The following is a 19,508-nucleotide window of genomic DNA, read 5'->3' as shown; positions in this document are numbered from 1 at the left end:
CGGGGGTCTGTCTGGGGGCGGGGGTCTGGATAAGGGTTGGAACAGCCAGGGGACAGGTAGGAGGTAGGGTTCTAGGGGGTCAGTTAGGGTGGGGGGGTCCTCAGGAGGGAGCAGTCAGAGGACAAGGAGTGGGGGGGGAGGGTTGGGAGTTCTGAGAGGGTGGGAAATGAGAGGGAGTGGATGGGGGCGGGCCTCGGGTGGGGCTCTCCCCCGTCCTCTTTTTTGATTGTTGAAACATGGTAACAATAAAAAAGCGGTGGCCTGGCTCGGCAGGGAGGAGCCGCCTTCTGGAGGCACTGGAGAGCCAGAGCATTGGCTTGCAGGGGCGGCGAGCCCCAGCCATACAGGAGCCGGTGTGGCACAGGGGCGCAGCAGTCCTGCAAAGGTGGCGGCACCAATAGTGGGGAGCAGCTGCGCTCCCTGCCACTCCTGCGCAGGCTGTGGCCTGGCACGTCCCCCCACCCCCCGGGGCTCCTGCAGGCTGTAGCAGATGCATGCGGTTGGCGGCCCCCATGTGCTCCCCGGCTCCCCCCTCGGGCTTTGCGGCTCCTGGGCATGTGAGCCACCGGCGCATGGGGCACTGCTCCGGGAGGGGCGGTGGTGGCTCATACTCCCGGAAGCTGCAGAGCCCAAGCGCCAGGCTGCAAGAGAGCAGCCGGGGGGTGCATGGGGGGCCGGCGCCTACATGCATCTGCTGCAGCTTGCAGGAGCACCCGGGAGGAGCGCCGGGCTGCAGCCTAGGCAGGAGGGATGGGGGGCATGGCTGCTGCCCCCTGCACCGCACCGGCTCCTCCATTGCTGGGGCTCGCCGCTGCCGCAAACGGGACGCTCTGGCTCTCTGGTGCCTCCGGAAGGCAGCTCCTCCCTGCCAAGCTGCTGCAGCGGCCCAAGCCCGGCACAGCCAGTGAGTGGACTCGGGACAGGGGCCACCGGGATGGGGTGGGGAGGGCTCGTGGGGGGGGGCTGTGCTCCCTCCAGGGAAATTCGGGGGGGGGAAACCTAGTCTGGGGAGCAGCCCCTGGGCATGGCTGGCCCCTGAGGTCTATAAAGGCTCGCTGGGTTCAGCCCTCAGCTGTTTTCTTTGGAGTAATATGGCCTCACCACTTTACGAGTGGTGCAGGCCTGGTCTAAACAGTCACTGCCCACAAAGCACAGCATCCAATGACCTACTCACTGAGGCCCCCTGGAAGCCTGTTTATTCTGCCATGGCTGCACAGGCATCAAATTCCAGCTGCTTCCAGACCACCATAAACCCGGTTTCTGCCCCAGGTTCTGGAGTCCCTACAGCAGGACACGCTGTCTCTAAGGGCAGACCCAGGCCCACCACTTGTTACTGGGCCTTGGCTCTTTCAGGACAGGCATTTGGGGGATTGCTGTTATGCAGGGGCTTGGGAGCTGCAAACAATGCATAGTGGGGAAGCAAGCAGTGCTTCCTTTTGCTGTACAGGATGAGACACTGAGGGAGCAGCAGCCTGCTGGCCAGAATCTCCAGGGATTGGAACAAGCCAGCGGGGCTCCCAGATGAAAGGGCGCCAGGGAAGGAACCTGGGAGGGTCTGGGTTTTAGCCACTGGTAGCAGATCTCCTGTGCCCAAGAGGCAAGCACAGGAATTAGCTCTGAGGTAAGAGCAGCCAAACATCAGAAGCTAAAGTCGCTGCCCACTTCCCTGTTCGGGCCTTCAGGCTGGAGGCTGTGGTAGAGGGAGGGCATGGGCTCTCCCACAGGAATTGTGCTTACCACTCTACACCAAAAGAGGAACTCCTGAAGGCTGCAGCCCAGAGGGTGATGAGTTGGGGAAGGACCATTTTACTGGAGCAGTTTGCTTTTGAGACTCGTTTTACACAGAAAGGGTGGACTTTACTCTACATTACTCTACAGCAGAGGGAGACCGAGGGTAGCAGCTGCACCTGACGCTGGAGGGGTAAAGCAAGTGCCTCACATCACATACAGCCTGGAGCCCATAGGGAGATGAGTTAGTCTGCTCCAGAGCCAGTCAGCAGGACATCCTGCCCTTACCTCCTGGAGATCTGCCACCCCACATCTGCAATTGGGTGCTGGACTGGAGAGGGTGTTGCCCTGGTGCAGCTCTTTGGGTGGACAAGAATAAAATGTGAAGCCTCAGTTTTTCTACATTCAGACCACAGTTCGTCCTGACCCCAACTCATCACCGCTGCAGCGGTGATGGGCAAACCATCATCTACCCCAGCAGAGCACACAGCTCTATTTGGGGCATTGGAGGATGTCTGCTAGGATGTGTGTGTGTGTGGGGGGGGGGGGGGGAGGGGGGGAAGGTGAAGCTTCCCAAATCCTGGCCTGGACCCCCATCTGCCTGAAGACAGGGAGCCCTTGACTTGCTTGCTTCCCCAACAAAAGTTTGTGCTGGTGATCCTTGCTACCACCACCCTAAAGAGAGGCTGTGGTCAAGGCTACAGCACCAATTCGTGGGAGCATGTCTAGCATCGCAGATTATCTTAATCCGGCCCTGTTCAATTCAATTCACCCAACTTCCACTGCTCCATGACCACTCTCACCTGCCCCCAAGAAATGCCACATGCCTAGTAAGCTGAATAAGGACAGGCTTCAAAGAATCCCTGAAAGCAGTGGACAGGCTCAAACGCTCAGTGCAATGCAAAGTTATGAGAAGGGGTAAACTTGTGAGCAGACAATGTATCCAAACCAGTGGTCCGTTTCCCCAGTGGCTATCCCATCACACTGGAAATGGAGTGCTCAAAATAAGTTCTGCTCTTCACTACATGCATGCTGCTATGTTATTGCAAAATAGAGATACAACTGAATCCAGCTTAACCTTAGGAATGTGGGTTTCTATAGGCACTTCACACGACATAAGTAGTAATATTTACAATTAAATCCAGACCTCCTTAATCCAAAACACAGCAGATTTATTTGGCGCCAACCATAAATTTTAATCTAATCTGTTACTGGAACAAACACTTGGAGCCTGGTAGCCTTACACATTTCTGAAGGACAGACTTCTGAGTCAACTGCATACAGATTAACCAAGCTGAAAGACTTCCAGTCCTGCAATCATCACCACAAAGTCTCTGCTCTTCAAGCTGTAGGCTAGTATTAAAGGCACAAGAATAAAAATCTAGGTGCACACATCAGGCTATGTCTATACATACAGCGCTGCAGCAGTGCAGCTGTACCAGGACAGCAGGGCTGCTGCAGCGCATCTGGGGAAGACACTCTATGCCAACGGGTGAGAGCTCTCCTGTGAGGTTATAAGTGTAAAATATCTCATTGAAAGGTGACAGGGCCAGAAAGAGTTAATTAACTCACAGACTGACATGATCCATGGCGGAAGACTTGTTAGGAAGATATGTGAATGAACAGAGCTTTGAAATGCAAGCCTGCATTGTTAGAGATAAAAGGGTAGTTGTTTGCTCAGGTCTTGTGATGTAAGCAAACAAGTTTTGTCTATTACTATGACTTTGAATCAAAGATCAAAAAAGGAGTATTAACATGTAGGAAGACACTTGAGTGAAATAGTATTATTGTCTATGTGTCTCTTTGAAGGTTGTGGTAACCCGTATCTGAACTGTTCAATGGATAAATTACCCTATGCTAATTGCCATGATGTTTGGGGAGACAAAGGTAAATCTATTGTTTTCTCAGGCCAGGAGGCTGCTGGAAATGTCATTGACTGGAGTCACCCTGAATATAGACATTGGACTATAACCTATGGACTATTTCTAAAAACCTTTGGCAATTACAAACTCACCATCTCTGCTATGTAACTGGACCTCAAGAAATTGAACTCAAGTCTGTATGTATATTGATCTTTCAACCAACTCTCTCTCTCCTTTTTTAATAAATTTTAGTTAATAAGAACTCGCTATAAGCGTGTATTTTGGGTAAGATTTAAGTTATCATTTGACCTGGGTCTGCGGCTTGGTCCTTTGGGATCAGGAGAACTCTTTTCTTTTACTGGGGTATTTCATGACCAGTCATCCCCATAACGAGTGGCACTGGTGGTGATACTGGGAAACTGGAGTGTAAGGGAATTGCTTGCGTAACTTATGGTTAGCCAGTGGGGTAAAACCAAAGTCTTCTCTGTTTGGCTGGTTTGGCGTGCCTTAATAATAAAGGACACCCAGCCTTGGGCTGTGACTGCCCTGTTCTAAGCAATTTGTCCTGAATTGATACTCTCAGTTGTGTCCCACCAACGGCAGCATTGTTACAGCTCTCCCATCAGCATAAAAAACCCACCTCGCAAGTGGCAGAAGCTAGGTCAGCAGGAGACTATTCACACCCCTAAGATTTGCAAACAAAGGCTGTACTGTAGACATAGCCTCAGTCTGCTCACATCTCGTTTCTTCCATGAAGAAGTGTTCTGCACAGACCTAACGTTAGTTGGGGTTGATGGTTCATCTTGCAACAGTGCAATTTAGATTGTAAGCTCCAAGGGGCAGGGACCATCTCTGTTCCATATCTGTAAAGTGCCTAGCATAGTGAAGTCCTGATTCTATGGATCCCTTGGCACTACTGCAATACTAATTGCAGACCGGTAGTTGCCAGGATCAAAGTGTTAAAAGGAAATTTCGAGAGCATTTGAGAGAGGCAGCGTAAGCCTTCCATTTACAAGATACCACTTGCCAGGCCAATATACATGAAGGAAAATCCCCAGTGATATCTGAAGGCAATATCCAGGAGATCTGTTTCTGAGTCCTCCCGACTTAGCCAAGCAGCAGGGTAAAATTGACCTGATAGTCAGTTTCACACTGCCTACAGAGTTCTCAATAGCAGCAGTTAAATGGATTAACTCCCCTGCTGTCTGGCAAAGCTCTGAGCTGCAGCAGAGACACTGATGTGTGTCAGGTTTCAGAGTGGTAGCCCTGTTAGTCTGTATCAGCAAAAAGAATGAGTACTTGTGGCACCTTAGGCCTTGGTTACACTTGCGAGTTACAGTGCAATAAAGGAGCCCCGGTTGCACTAGAATCATAGATCATAGAATATCAGGGTTGGAAGGGACCTCAAGAGGTCATCTAGTCCAACCCCCTGCTCAAAGCAGGACCAATTCCCAGACAGATTTTTACCCCAGTTCCCTAAATAGCCCCCTCAAGGATTGAACTCACAACCCTGGGTTTAGAAGGCCAATGCTCAAATCACTGAGCTATCCTTCCCCCCTTTTTAAACAAGCACCTACCTAGCTCACTACCCATCCACACTGGCAAGGCACATATAGCGCTCTGACTCCGCGGCTACAGCACTGCTGGTACTCCACCTTGGCGAGTGGAATAACGTTTGCTGCGCCCCTGCTGGAGCGCCACGGCGCCAGTGTGGACACCCTGGTCCTATAGTGCGCTCTGATCAGCCTCCAGAAGTGTTCCACAATGCCTGTGCTAGCCACTCTGGTCATCACTTTGAACTCTACTGCCCTGCCCTCAGGTGACCAACCGTCAGACCTGCACTTTAAATTCTCTGGGAATTTTGAAAAATCCCTTCCTGTTTGCTCAGCTAGGCATGGAGTGCTCTCTGTGAATCTTTCCAGGTGACCGTGCCTCCACGTGCCAGGCAAGCCCCATTATGGAGCAATGGCGAGTTGCTGGACCTCAGTGTTTGGGGGGAGAAAGCTGTCCAGTCCCAGCTGCACTCCAGCCATAGGAATTACAATACCTTCGGGCAGATATCAAGGGACATGATGGAAAGGGGCCATGACTGGGACACACTACAGTGCAAGATTAAAGTGAAGCAGCTGCGGAATACCTACCACAAAGCTCATGATGCAAACCGCCACTCCGGTACTGTCCCTGCGACCTGACATTTCTACAAACAGCTGGACGCGATACTTGGGGGCGACCACACCTCCAGTCCGGGGACCACCATGGACTCTTCAGAGCCCAGTTCAACAAGGTAGGAGGAGGAGGAGCAGCAGCAAAGCGGGAGCGAGGGTGCTGAGGCAGAGCCAGGAGCTGTTCTCAAGCCAGGAGGAAGGTAGCCAGTCACGGTGGCCAGTGCTTGGGGAAGGACAAACACCAGAGGAGGTTCCCAGTAAACTGCTTTTATTTTGGGAAGGAAGTTATTCGATGCAGGCTCTTGGGGTGAGTAGGATTAGGGCTGCATGCATGCCTAGATGCGGAATAGGGTGTTGATGTGCTCTCTCACATCGCGGTAATCTGCCTCAGTGACCTCTTCAAAAGTCTCAGCCAGAACTTGGGCAATGTGCTTGCGCAGGTTTCTCAGGATAGCCACTGAGGTCCTTGTCCCAGTCAGGCTAACTGAGGGGTGAGGGGGACCATTGCTGCACACAGGCAAGCTGCATATGGGCCAAGGCGGAAGCCGCATTGCAGTAGAAGACCCGTCCTTGCTTCCCAGGTCACCCTCAGCAGCAAGATATCTTCCAGGATGAACTCCTGTGGAAAATGTGGGGATAGCGTTCAGTATAGGGGCCCCCCTGTCACTTTGGCTCTCCCCAAGGCACAGAAACCCAGAGGACAGTACGGCCGTGAAACAATCAGTCACGCTTGACCCTGTGCTTACTCACCATTTTGGGGCTCCCGTGGGTTGTGCGTGCTCGCTTTGGGATGGGCAAATTATGCTATTGTGTAGACTGTGCTTGCCCTTAAGTATGGGGGTATCATTGCTCTGTCTGTTGTGAACAATGCTGCGTCTGTTAAGTGTTGCATTTTGCCTTTGCAGATGCAGCCTTGAGATCTCAGCCATCCGTGTTATCACCGGCTGAAAGACTCCAAAGAATCAGAAAGATGCCACGTAGAAGCAAGGAAGACATGTTGCATGAAATAATGCAGCATTCAAGTAATGAAAAATCAAAAAGTGCAGGAGTGGCGGGAGAGTGAAAGGAGGGTCTGCCAGCAGAATGCGGATCGCCGGCACAAAGCACGGAGCGGCTGCTAAGCATCATGGAGCGCCAAGCGGACTTGATACAGGCGCTTGTAGCAATGCAGGCAGAGCACTACTGCACCTCTCCCACCCAACCCCACCCCCCGCAGCTCTTGTCCCAAAACTCTTTCCTTTGTGCCCCCATGTCACCTCCAACCCACTTTCCCCAACATCCGGGTTCTTACCACCACCAGCTGCCTCCACCACCTGTAGCTTCACCACCCAGCCCTGAAAACTACGACCCTTACCCACTACACTCAATCCCCATCACCATGCAGTATAGCCATCCTGAAGTGCAGCACTCATTGCACAGCACTCCAGACAGGAAGGCTGAGTATGATAACAGGTCTCAGACTACAAGGACAGAAGGGACCATTATGATATTCTAGTCTGACCTCCCACACAACGCAGGCCACAGAATCTCACCCACCCACCCCTGTAACAAACTCCTGACCTATGTCTGAGCTATTGAAGTCCTCATCTTGTGGTTTAAAGACTTCATGGGGCAGAGAATCCTCCAGCAAGTGACCCGTGCCCCACGCTGCAGAGGAAATCCAAAAACTCAGGGCCTCTGCCAATCTGCCCTGGAGGAAAATTCCTTCCTGACCCCAAATATGGCGATCAGCTAAATCCTGAGCATGTGGGCAAGACTCACCAGCCAGACACCCAAGAAAGAATTCTCTGTAGTAACTCAGATCCCACCCTGTCTAGTGTCCCATCACAGGCTATTGGGCGTATTTACCACTAATAGTCAAAGATCAATTAATTGCCAAAATTAGGCTATCCCATCATACCATCCCTTCCATAAACTTATCAAGCTTAGTCTTGAAGCCAGATGTGTCTTTTGCCTCCCCTGCTCCCCTCGGAAGGCTATTCCAGAACTTCACTCCTCTGATGGTTAGAAACCTTCATCTAATTTCAAGTCTAAACTTCCTGATGGCCAGTTTATATCCATTTGTTCTTGTGTCTACATTGGTACTGATCTTAAATAATTCCTCTCCCTCCCTAGTATTTGTCCCCCTGATATATTTATAGAGAACAATCATATCTACCCTAAGCCTTCTTTTGGTTAGGCTAAATAAACCAAGCTCTTTGAGTCTCCTTTCATAAGACAGGTTATCCATTCCTCGGATCATCCTAATAGCCCTCCTCTGTACCTGTTCCAGTTTGAATTCATCCTTCTTAAACATGGGAGACCAGAACTGCACACAATATTCCAGATGAGGTCTTACCAGCCTTGTATAACGCTACTAACACCATCTTATCTCTACTGGAAATACCTCGCCTGATGCATCCCAAGACCGCATTAGCTTTTTTCACAGCCATATCACATTGGCAGCTCAGTCATCCTGTGATCAACCAATACTCCGAGTCCTTCTCCTCCTCTGTTACTTCCAAGTGATGCGTCCCCAGTTTGTAACAAAAAATTTTGTTATTAATCCCTATGTGACGGGTTGGATCACAGAAACCCCCTTGGGAGCTGCCACCCAATGTGCAAAGACTACCCCTGCTTCTGTTTTCCCTGCCAGCTCAGGACTCCAGCACCCTGTCTTGCTGAGCCAGACACTCCCATCTGGCTCCAGCCACAGACCCAGGGCCTGAATCACTCGTCCCAAACTGCAAGTTTACCTGAAAACAGCTCCCAGAAGTGTGCTTGTCTTTAGCACTCAGATGCCCAACTCCCAATGGGGTCTAAACCCAGATAAATCCGTTTTACCCTGCATAAAGCTTATGCAGGGCAAACCCAGAAATTGTTCGCCCTCTAACACTGACAGAGAGATATGCACAGTTGTTTGCTCCCCCAAGTATTAATACATACTCTGAGTAAATTACTAAATAAAACGTGATTTTATTAAATACAGAAAATAGGATTTAAGTGGTTCCAAGTAGTAACAGACAGAACAAAGGAAGTCACCAAGCAAAATAAAATAAAATAAAATGTGCATATCTATGCCTAATCAAACTGAATACAGATAATCTCACCCTCAGAGATGCTTCAGTAAGTTTTTTCTCAGACTGGACACCTTCCAGGCCTGGACACAATTCTTTCCCCTGGTACAGCTATTGTTGCAGCTCAGTGATAGCTAGGGGATTCTTCATGATGGCTCCTCTCCTCTTTGTGTTCTCTTCCACCCCTTTATATAGCTTTTGCATAAGGCGGGAACCCTTTGTCCCTCTGGGTTTCCACCCCCCCTCACTGGAAAAGCACCAGGTTAAAGATGGATTCCAGTTCAGGTGACATGATCACGTCACTGCAAGACTTCATTACCCACTTGCCAGCACACATATACAGGAAGACTAACAGGTAAACACAACTATCTGCAGACAATGGTCCTGGTTAATGGGAGTCATCAAGATTCCAAACCATCATTAATGGCCCACACTTTACATAATGACAATAGGCCCTCAGAGTTATATTTCATATTTCTAGTTTTAGATACAAGAGTGGTACATTTATACAAATAGCATGATCACACTCAGTAGACTATAAACTTTGTAATGATACCTAACAAGAGACCTTTTGCATGAAGCATATTCCAGTTACATTATATTCACTTACCATATTTTTATAAAACCATATAGACTGCACGTCACACCCTAAATGCATGACCTTGCACTTTTCACTATTAAATTTCATCCTATTACTATTACTCCAGTTTACAAGGTCATCCAGATCTTCCTGTAGGATATCCCAGTCCCTCTCAGTATTGGCAATACCTCCCAGCTTTGTGTCATCTGCAAACTTTATTAGCACACTCCCACTTTTTGTGCCAAGGTCAGTAATAAAAAGATTAAGATTGGTCCCAAAATCAATCCTTGAGGAACTCCACTAGTAACCTCCTTCCAGCCTGACAGTTCACCTTTCAGTATGACCCGTTGTAGTCTCCCCTTTAACTAGTTCCTTATCCACTTTTCAATTTTCATATTGATCCCCATCTTTTCCAGTTTAGCTAATAATTCCCCATGTGGAACCATATCAAATGCCTTACTGAAATTGAGGTAAATTAGATCCACTGCATTTCCTTTGTCTAAAAAAAACCTATTACCTTCTCAAAGAAGGAGATCAGGTTGGTTTGGCACGATCTACCTTTTGTAAAACCATGTTGTATTTTGTCCCAATTACCATTGACCTCAATGTCCCTAACGACTTTCTCCCTCAAAATTTTTTCCAATACCTTGCATACTACAGATGTCAAACTAACAGGCCTGTACTTACCCACATCACTTTTTTGTCCTTTCTTAAAAATAGGAACTATGTTAGCAATTCTCCAGTCATATGGTACAACCGCTGAGTTTACAGATTCATTAAAAATTCTTGCTAATGGGCTTGCAATTTCACGTACCAAGTTCCTTTAATATTCTTGGATGAAGATTATCTGGGCCCCCCGATTTAGTCCCATTAAGCTGTTCGAGTTTGGCTTCTACCTCGGATGTGGTAATATCTACCTTCATATCCTCATTCCCATTTGTCATCCTACCATTATCCCTAAGCTCCTCATTAAAGACTGAGGCAAAGTATTTGTTTAGATATTGGGCCATGCCTAAATTATCCTTAACCTCCACCCCATCCTCAGAGTTTAGCAGTCCCACTTCTTTCTTTGTTTTCTTATTTATATGGCTATAGAACCTTTTACTATTAGTTTTAATTCCCTTTGCAAGGTCCAACTCTACATGGCTTTTGCCCTTTCTCACTTTATCCCTACATGTTCTGATCTCAATAAGGTAGCTTTCCTTGCTGATCCCTCCCATCTTCCACTCCTTGTAGCCTGCTTTTTCTTAATCACCTCTCTGAGATACTTGCACATCCAGCTTGGTCTACAACCACTGCCTATGAGTTTTTTCCCCTTTCTTGGGATGCAGGCATCTGATAGTTTCTGCAACCTGGACTTGAAAAAATCCAGGCCTCCTCCGCCTTTAGATCCACAAGTTCTTCAGTCCAATCCACTTCCCTAACTAATTTCCTTAATTTTTTCCTAGTCACAGATCTATTTTTGTTTATCCTTCCATTTAGTTTGAACTGAATTAACTCATGATCGCTCGAACCAAGGTTGTCCCCTACAACCATTTCTTCTATAAGATCATCACTACTCACCAAAAACAAATCTAAAATGGCATCCCCTCTTGTTGGTTCAGCAACTACTTGGTGAAGGAATCCATCAGCTATCACATCCAGGAAAATCTGAGCCCTATTATTACTACTAGCACTTGTCCTTCAGTCTATATCCCCACCCCATCCCTTTCCCCTGTTTCCCAAGCAGTTCTGTCTTTTCAATAAATGAATTTTCTTTTCAATAAATGGATTTTTTGGCTTTGAAAACATTCTTTATTATTGCATAAAGTAAAAGATACCTTAGCCCAGGAAAGCAACAGGCACTGCAAGTCAGCATAGCAAACACAGATTCTTACTAACATTGGAACCACTGCACTTCACTCCCGTGCAGGGCACCAGACATTACTGGTGGCTTTCAGCCTCAAATTGCTCCCCCAAGGCATCCCTAATCCTTGCAGCCCCGCGCTCGGCCCCTCTAATAGCCCTGCTCTCTGGCTGTTCAAATTCAGCCTCCAGGTGTTGAACCTCCGAGTTCCATGCCTAAGTGAAGCTTTCACCCTTCCCTTCACAAATGTTATGGAGAGTACAGCATCCCCACGGTTATATCTGTGTGCTGTCATCGGCCAGGTCCAGCTTCCCATACAGAGAGCACCACCGGCCCTTTAAACGGCCAAAAGCACACTCCACAGGCATTCTGCACTGGCTCAGCCTATTGTTGAACCGCTCCTTGCTGTCAAGGTTCCCTGTGTAGGATTTCATGAGCCACAGCATTAAAGGGTAAGCAGGGTCTCCAAGGATCACAATGGGCATTTTGACTTCACCTATGGTGATTTTCTGGTCTGGGAAAAAAATCCGGCTTGCAGCTTCCTGAACAGGTCAGTGTTCCAAAAAATGCGAGTCATGCACCTTTCCAGGCCAGCCTGCATTAATGTCAATGAAATGCCCACGGTGATCCACAAGCGCCTGGAGAACCATAGAGAAATACCCCTTCCGATTAATGTACTCTGAGGCTAGGTGGGCTGGTGCCAGAATTGGAATATGCGTCCCATCTATCACCCCTCCGCAGTTAGGGAAACCCATTTGTGCAAAGCCAGCCACAATGTCATGCACGTTATCCAGAGTCACGATTCTTCTGAGCAGGATGCGATCAATAGCCCTGCAAACTTGCATCAACACGATTCCAACGGTTGACTTTCCCACTCCGAACTGGTTAGCGAGTGATTGGTAGCTGTCTGGAGTTGCCAGCTTCCAAATTGCAATAGCCACCTGCTTCTCCACCATCAGGGCAGCTCTCAATCTAGTGTCCTTGCGCCGCAGAGTGGGGGCGAGCTCGTCACACAGACCCACGAAAGTGGCCTCTCTCATCCGTAAGTTCTGCAGCCACTGCTCGTCATCCCAGACTTGCATGATGATGTGATCCCACCACTCAGTGCTTGTTTCCCGAGCCCAAAAGCGGCATTCCACGGTGGTGAGCATGTCCATGAATGCCACAGGCAAACTCATGTCATATGTGTTACTTGAGTTGATATCATCGTCGGAGCTCTGATATCATCGTTTGGATCATAAGGAATAACTCTACTGCCAAACGTGACGTGCTGGCGAGACTCTTCAGCATACTCCTCAGCAGTTCCGGCTCCATTCCCACAGACCGAAAGGGAAGACAGAGCGTGCAGTATTAAAAAGTTGAAAGATGGCGCCAAATGTGGACAGAAGCAAAGGGAATGCTGGGATGCGAACCGATGCATCACGGGGCATTGGGACAGGACCCAGAATGCCCCGCACTCCATGCCCCCTTCCCACAAGCCACAGCGCCAGAATGGGAAGAGGTGTTCTGTGGGATAGCTGCCCATAATGCACCGCTCCCAATACCGCTGTAAGTGCCACAAATGTGGCCACACCAGTGCGCTTGCAGCTGTCAGTGAGGACAGATTGCAGTGCTTTCCCTACTGCGCTCTCCAAAGGCGGGTTTAACTCACAGCGCTTTACATCTGCAAGTGTAGCCATGCCCTTAGAGGCTAACAAATTTATTTGGGCATAAGCTTTTGTGGGCATGAAAGCTTATGCCCAAATAAATTTGTTAGTCTAAGGTGCCACACGTAATCCTCGTTCTTTTTGCTGAAATGTGTGGAGACTCAGGGAGACAGCACTACGTCAGATCACATTTGGACACTTTTCTTTAGAACCAGAACTAGGAACTTAAAAAAATGAAAAGTTTAAATTCTGCAGAAGTGGTAGCCAAGTTCCCCCCTTTTTGTATGCACTATGGAAAGCGTACTTACTTGTCACTAGCAAATGGATTTTTAAGTCCTACTGCAGTGTATCACTGCAGACCCTTCTCTGCAAGGAGGAGTGCGCCATGGAAATGCACATATATGCACATATACAAAGCATAACTGACATCAAGGCCAGCTGCCTGGCAGAGGGGCCCTTAATGAGCCAGGGACAGTACAGAAGAATGCAAAAGTATCATTTAACTACTGATCCCTTCTGCAGTCTCCTTCCAGGGGCTCTTCGCTACAACAGCACACAGTACCTCAGCTTCCACGAGTGGCAAAGATTTTCTTCTCATTCCCAGTGTTTTTATAATATATATTTAGCATATTGTTGTAACAGTAGGAGAATATAAAAACCTCACACTGGCCTGAGTGACTCCAGAGACTAAAATAAACATGGCAAGCCGTATTTGTGGTTTGGTTTTCCTCCTTCCCAGGACCTCAATTTTTCAGACAAAAGCTTCATAGGTTAGCTATAAAAATACCTAAACCACAGCAGAAACAGGTGATATAGACTCATAGACTTTAAGGTCAGAAGGGACCATTATGATCATCTGGTCTGACCCCCTGCATGCTGCAGGCCACAAAGCCGTCCCTACCCCTTCCCTTGACTCTGCTGTTGAAGTCCCCAAATCCTGTGGCTTAGTGACTTCAATTGGCAGAGAACCCCCCTGCTAGTGATCCCTGCCCCATGCTGCGGAGGAAGGCGAAAAACCTCCAGGGCCTCTGCCAATCTACCCTGGAGGAAAATTCCTTCCCGACCCCAAATATGGCGATCAGTAAAACCCCGAGCATGTAGGCAAGAGTCTCCAGCCTGACCCTTGTTAGCCATTATACTATTTACCTGCCGTTGCACTGTATTCCTTTGGCTAAAATCATGTTTTTCATTAAACCATTCCCTCCATAAACTTATCTAACTTAATCTTAAAACCAGACAGGTCCTTCGCCCCCACCGTTTCCCTCGGAAGGCTGTTCCAATATTTCACCCCTCTGACGGTCAGAAACCTTCGTCTAATTTCAAGCCTAAACTTCCCCACGGCCAGTTTATATCCATTCGTTTTTGTGTCCACATTAGTACTAAACTGGAATAATTTCTCTCCCTCCAATATGTTTTGGTTGGAGAACTGTTAGCTTTTCTAGGAAATTCCAAGCCTGCCTCAAGGGTATGTCTACACAGCAGCGAGCCTCCCAGCCTGAGTTGGCACACTCGAGCTAGTGGGGCTCATGCTAGTGCTCTAAAAATAACTGTGTAGACAGCACTTTGAAGTTGCAGTTGGGGCTGGAACTTGGGCTCTGAAGTCCACCCCAGTCTGTTGACCCAGGCTGGGAAGCTTGCTTCTGCAAGCTGTATAGACATAAACAAAGTCTGAATGCTGGACTTTTAGGGCATGGCTACACTTGCAGATGTAGAGCGCTGTGAGTTAAACCCGCCTTCGTAGAGCCCAGTAGGGGAAGCGCTGCAGTCTCTCCACACTGACAGCTTCAAGCACACTGGCGTGGCCACATTTGAGGCACTTACAGCGGCATTGGGAGCAGTGCATTATGGGCAGCTATCCCAGCATACAAGTGACTGCAACGTGCTTTTGAAATGGGTGTGTGTGAGTGAGACGGAGTGTGTTGTGTGTATGTGGGGGGGGGGGGAGAGAGAGAGAGAGAGTGTGGGTTTTTGGGGTGCTAAGTGTGTCAGCATGCTGTCTTGTAAGTTTAGACCCTCCCCCCTCCCACCACCTCTCTCTCTCTCACTCACAGCAAACAGTAAATGTTTGCTTATTCTTGGAGCTGATAAGCAGCCGGCTTCTACAAAACAGAGCTTTGAAAGCATTCCTGCAGCCGATTTCACAACAATGACAGGAGTGGCCACTTGACTTAAGGGGATTATGGGACATTTCCAGAGGCTGATCACAGCGCAGTAACGCAACACCTCGTTCACACTGGCGCGGGGGCGCAGCAAACGTTATTCCACTCGCCGAGGTGGAATACCAGCATCGCTTAGCTGCGGAGTCAGAGCACTCTACGTGCCTTGCCAGTGTGGACAGGGAGTGAGTTAGGGTGCCCGGGGCTGCTTTATTGCGCTGTAACTTGCAAGTGTAGCCAAGGCCTTAGGCTCAGTTTTCCCCCTCTGGGCAAAGGGCCAGGCACTGTAACTGTCCCATTTGATTTACATCAAAGCAATTCAGATCAATGTTAATCATGACTTAAATAAGCAAGCAGGAAATCTTGATTTAAATCACTGATTTTAATCATGTTTTGCATTTGTACTTTAGTTATTTTCCTAAAGAAAGGCTGATTCTCCTTGGTTGATAATCATTAAAGCATACTGATTTGCAACTAAATATAGCATTTACACTAAATTTGATGCTTCTTTTTGCTAACCAGGAGAATACAATACATCTATGCACATTTATACAACTTAACTTGCATCTATGCAGATTCTTATTTTTTACATTTTGTATTGTTAGAAAATGGTGAATGATGCATTTACTGAGATTAATTTTTTTTACATGTGATTTGTATCAAACCATTTGGATGGAAATTCAAATTCAATTATAAATGCACAAACCAGCTTTTTTTTTTTTTTTTTAAGTAAATAAAACTACCTTAAGTGTGTTGGATACATTAAAAAATTATCAAAATATGTTTTGCATTTAAAACTACCTGATTTATTAAATAGAGGAGGTATTATTGTAGTTAGTGAACTGAACTGATTCTTTCTGGTCACCATGTCCAGCCTTCAAGATTTTAGATGAGATCTCATCCTCTCACATGAAGTTTTTATTCATGGATTGAAAGAGGAAAAACAAGTGCTCCTGCTTTTTCCCAATTGCTTTTTCTTGACTGTGAACGAGCTAGTCACTGAACTGAACTAGTTGAATAAACTGAAATGAAGAAAATAGTGTCTTTGCACCTGCAGGAGCGCTGTCAAAAGTTGGTTTAGCACTTAAACTCAGGGTTAGCAAGTGACTTCCACCAGTTAAGTGGTTTGACTCTTTTAAACTTGGTAGCAAGCATGTAATTTTTTTAATTTAAATGTTTGCAATAGATTATGGTAAGTTTAGGCCTTAACATAGGTTGCTTAATTTCAAATTTAATTTTAAGCAAGTTTATTTTTAAAACACCCTGCATTTAAATAAAAAATCCAATTTAAATAAGAGATCAGATTTTATTTATTTTTAATTGATTTTTATCCACCCTACCTTATATTAGAGGCAAGGCTGTTTCTGTTTAAATCAAGTTAGAAATAAGTCTGAAGTTCTTACTTGGCCGGATAGTTTTCAGATAGATGTAAAACACTCATCCCAAAGGGTGTTTACTGATAAAACTAGTGCTAAATAATGTTGCAGTCACAACAAACTCATGGGAAAACAAAGCAAACTTGGCAGACTTCTTATTACACAGATGGTAATTAGTTTTGAAATTAGTTTTTTGATTGAGAGAGTCACACCAAACAAGAATCCCTTCCTATGAAGTCCCATCTAATTAACTCTTTTGGGGTCCAAAGGTAGCATCTGCCTCTGGATTCTACATTAGTCAAAACAAGCTTCTGGAGTAAAGAAAGCAAGACACCACTACACAAAAAACTTGCTGTAAATTTAATCACAACATAACTTTCAAACACAGATCAACCTGACCCATAAGAAAATGCTAATCTATTGATGTACACACTCTGAGAAAGGACAAGAGGAGAGTCTCCAATAAGCCTGAAAACTGGCAGTTACTTAAGGTGCACTAAAAATGTGCCTGGGCTAAAATGCCAGCAAACAGCCACCACAGCACAGTCCAGCATACAACATGCACATGAACGTGCTCAAGGAACCTTGCCACTGAGAACCACAAACAAAAACCCTCAGGTCAAAGTTATCCCTCCCATTAGAGATTCCTAGCCCATTTGTTATGTGCCTAGAATGAACTCCTGACAGTGACAAACACTCTCTTCAATCTGACATTCTCCTAAACATTTATAGTATCAGAGTTGAGGGATCAAACAATGCTTTAACAAGATTTTAACATACTCCATGAGAAACATGCCTCTGCATGGGTGCACGGACTCAATGGTAGTCACAGCAGTGCATCTGTCCAGCTACAAAGGTCACTTTCCTCTGACTCCCACATTCCTGCTCTAAAGTTCAGCTAAATCTGGGCTAAAATTAAAGCAAGAACAGTAACTTTGAGGGATTCTAATTTAGGTGAGAAATGCAGCAGCATATCAGGAAAGCTGTTAACTTCCCAAGCCCACACTAGATCCCAACTCATAGCCCAGACATATCAGGCTCACTCACTATCTTTGTAGTTTTCAACATCCTTTGAAGATGTGAACACCAGAACAGTACACAGAATTCCGGTACTGGTTGCACACAATGCCATATGCAGGGTAAAATCACCTCTCCTTGCTCCTACTACGTTCTCCCGTTATTACATCCTACAATTGCATTAACCCTTTTTGCCACAGCATTGCACTGGGAGCTCATAGAATCATAGAAGAATCACTGAAGATTAGGGTTGGCAATCAGAGTGATCCAGCCCCTGTTGCCCATTCCCAGCTTCTGGCAAACAGACTTAGGGCCACCCAGAGCATGGAGTTGCATCATAGAAGATTAGAGTTGGAAGAAACCTCAGGAGCTCATCTAGTCCAACCCCATGCTCAAAGCAGGACCAACCCCAACTAAATCATCCCAGCCAGGGCTTTATCAAGCCAGGCCTTAAAATCCTCTAAGGATGGAAAATTCACCACTGTGAGGGGTTCGGTCACAGAGACCCCCTTGGGACTGTCACCTGATGTGCTGAAACTATCTGAGCCCATTTTCTTTGCCAGCTTGGGACTCCAGAACCCTGCCTTGTTGAGCCAGACATGCTAGTCTGCTGCAACACAGACCCAGGGTCTGAACCATGCCCCCAAAGCTGCAGACTTAATTGAAAACAGCTCAGCAAGTACTCCTGTCTCCAGCACCCAGACACCCTGCTCCCAATGGGATCCAAACCCCAAATAAAGCTTATCCAGGGTAAACTCATACACTGTCCACCCTTTATAACACTGATAGAGAGATATGCACATCTGTTTGCTCCCCCAGGTATTAATCACTTATTCTGGATTTGTTAATGAACAAAAGTGATTTTATTAAGTATAAAAAGGATTTAAGTGGTTTCAAGTGACAGAACAAAGTCAACAAGCAAAAATGAAGCAAAAACACACAAGTCTAAGCCTAATACATTAAGAAACTGAACACAAATAAGTCTCACCCTCAGAGATGTTCCAATAAGCTTCTTTCAGACTAGACTCCTTCCTAGTCTGGGCCCAATCCTTTCCCCGGTACAGTACTTGTTAGTTCCAGCTCAAGTGGTAACTAGGGAATTTCTCATGACTGGCAGTCCCCTTTGTTCTGTTCCACCCCCTTTTATAGTTTTGGTACCAGGCAGGAATCTTGTCTTTTTGGATCCTCACCCCTCCTTCTAAATGGAAAAGTACCAGTTTTAAGATGGATTCCAGTTCAGAGGACATGATCACATGTCACTGTAAGACCCCCTTCTTCATTACCTAGTAGCTGGAAAACACCTACACAGGAAGGCTTGCAGGTAAACAAACCCATTCACAGTTCATTAATTCTGAAGCACCCATAATGGCTTCCACTTAACATGTTTACATCAGTAATACAAGTTTATATCTTATTCTCCTAACTCCAGACATAGAAATAATACATGCAAACAAATAGGATGACCACACTCAGTAGATCATAAGCTTTGTAATGATACCTTACAAGAGACCTTTTGCATGAAGCATCCAGTTACATCATATTCACACTTATAAACATATTTTCCATAAAACATATGGAGTCCAACGTCACAACTACCTCCCTAGATAACCTGTTTCAGTGCTTCATCACCCTCTTATTGAAATAGCTTCTCCTGATATCCAACCAAGATCTCCCTCACTGCAACTTGAGACCACTGCTCCTTGCTCTGTCATCTGCCACCACTGAACAGCCTAGCTCCATCCTCTTTGGAAACCCCCTTCAGGTAGTTAAAGGCTGCTATCAAATCCCCCTCTCACTCTTCTCTTCTGCAGACTAAATAAGCCCCGTTCCCTCAGCCTCTCCTCATAGATCATGTGCCCGCCCCATCCTTTTCATTGCCCTCCACTCAACACTCTCCAATTTGTCAACATCCTTTCTGAAGTGGGGGCCCCAAAACTGGACACTATACTCCAGATGTGGCCTCACCAGTGCCAAATAGAGGGGAATAATCACTTCCCTCGATCTGCTGGCAACGCTTCTAGTAATGCAGCCCAATATGCCCTTAGCCTTCCTGGCAACAAGGGCACACTGTTGACT

At 46.8% G+C, this 19,508-nt stretch overlaps 1 protein-coding gene across 5 annotated transcripts in view; it reads right to left on the bottom strand.

Moving 5' to 3' along the window:
• DAG1 (dystroglycan 1) overlaps positions 1-19,508 on the bottom strand; it is a 148,270-nt gene that overhangs the window by 102,664 nt on the left and 26,098 nt on the right. The window contains exon 1 of one of the 5 annotated variants that reach the window (XM_054036087.1): positions 5,732-5,841. The exons of 3 other annotated variants lie outside the window; for them this stretch is intronic. Coding sequence is in view for 1 of the 2 variants with exons in the window: in XM_054036083.1 (XP_053892058.1) it covers positions 2,017-2,041 (25 nt within the window). In the remaining variant the exon portion in view is untranslated. Of the gene's footprint in view, positions 1-2,016; positions 2,057-5,731; positions 5,842-19,508 lie in introns of those variants that run through there. One more of the 5 variants, XM_054036083.1, reaches the window with a different exon arrangement.

Source organism: Malaclemys terrapin, chromosome 7, assembly GCF_027887155.1.
Source record: "Malaclemys terrapin pileata isolate rMalTer1 chromosome 7, rMalTer1.hap1, whole genome shotgun sequence".
Lineage (NCBI taxonomy): Eukaryota > Metazoa > Chordata > Testudines > Emydidae > Malaclemys > Malaclemys terrapin.
The sequence above is the reverse complement of the archived record's forward strand: the minus strand, read 5'-3'. Positions and strand labels throughout refer to the sequence as shown.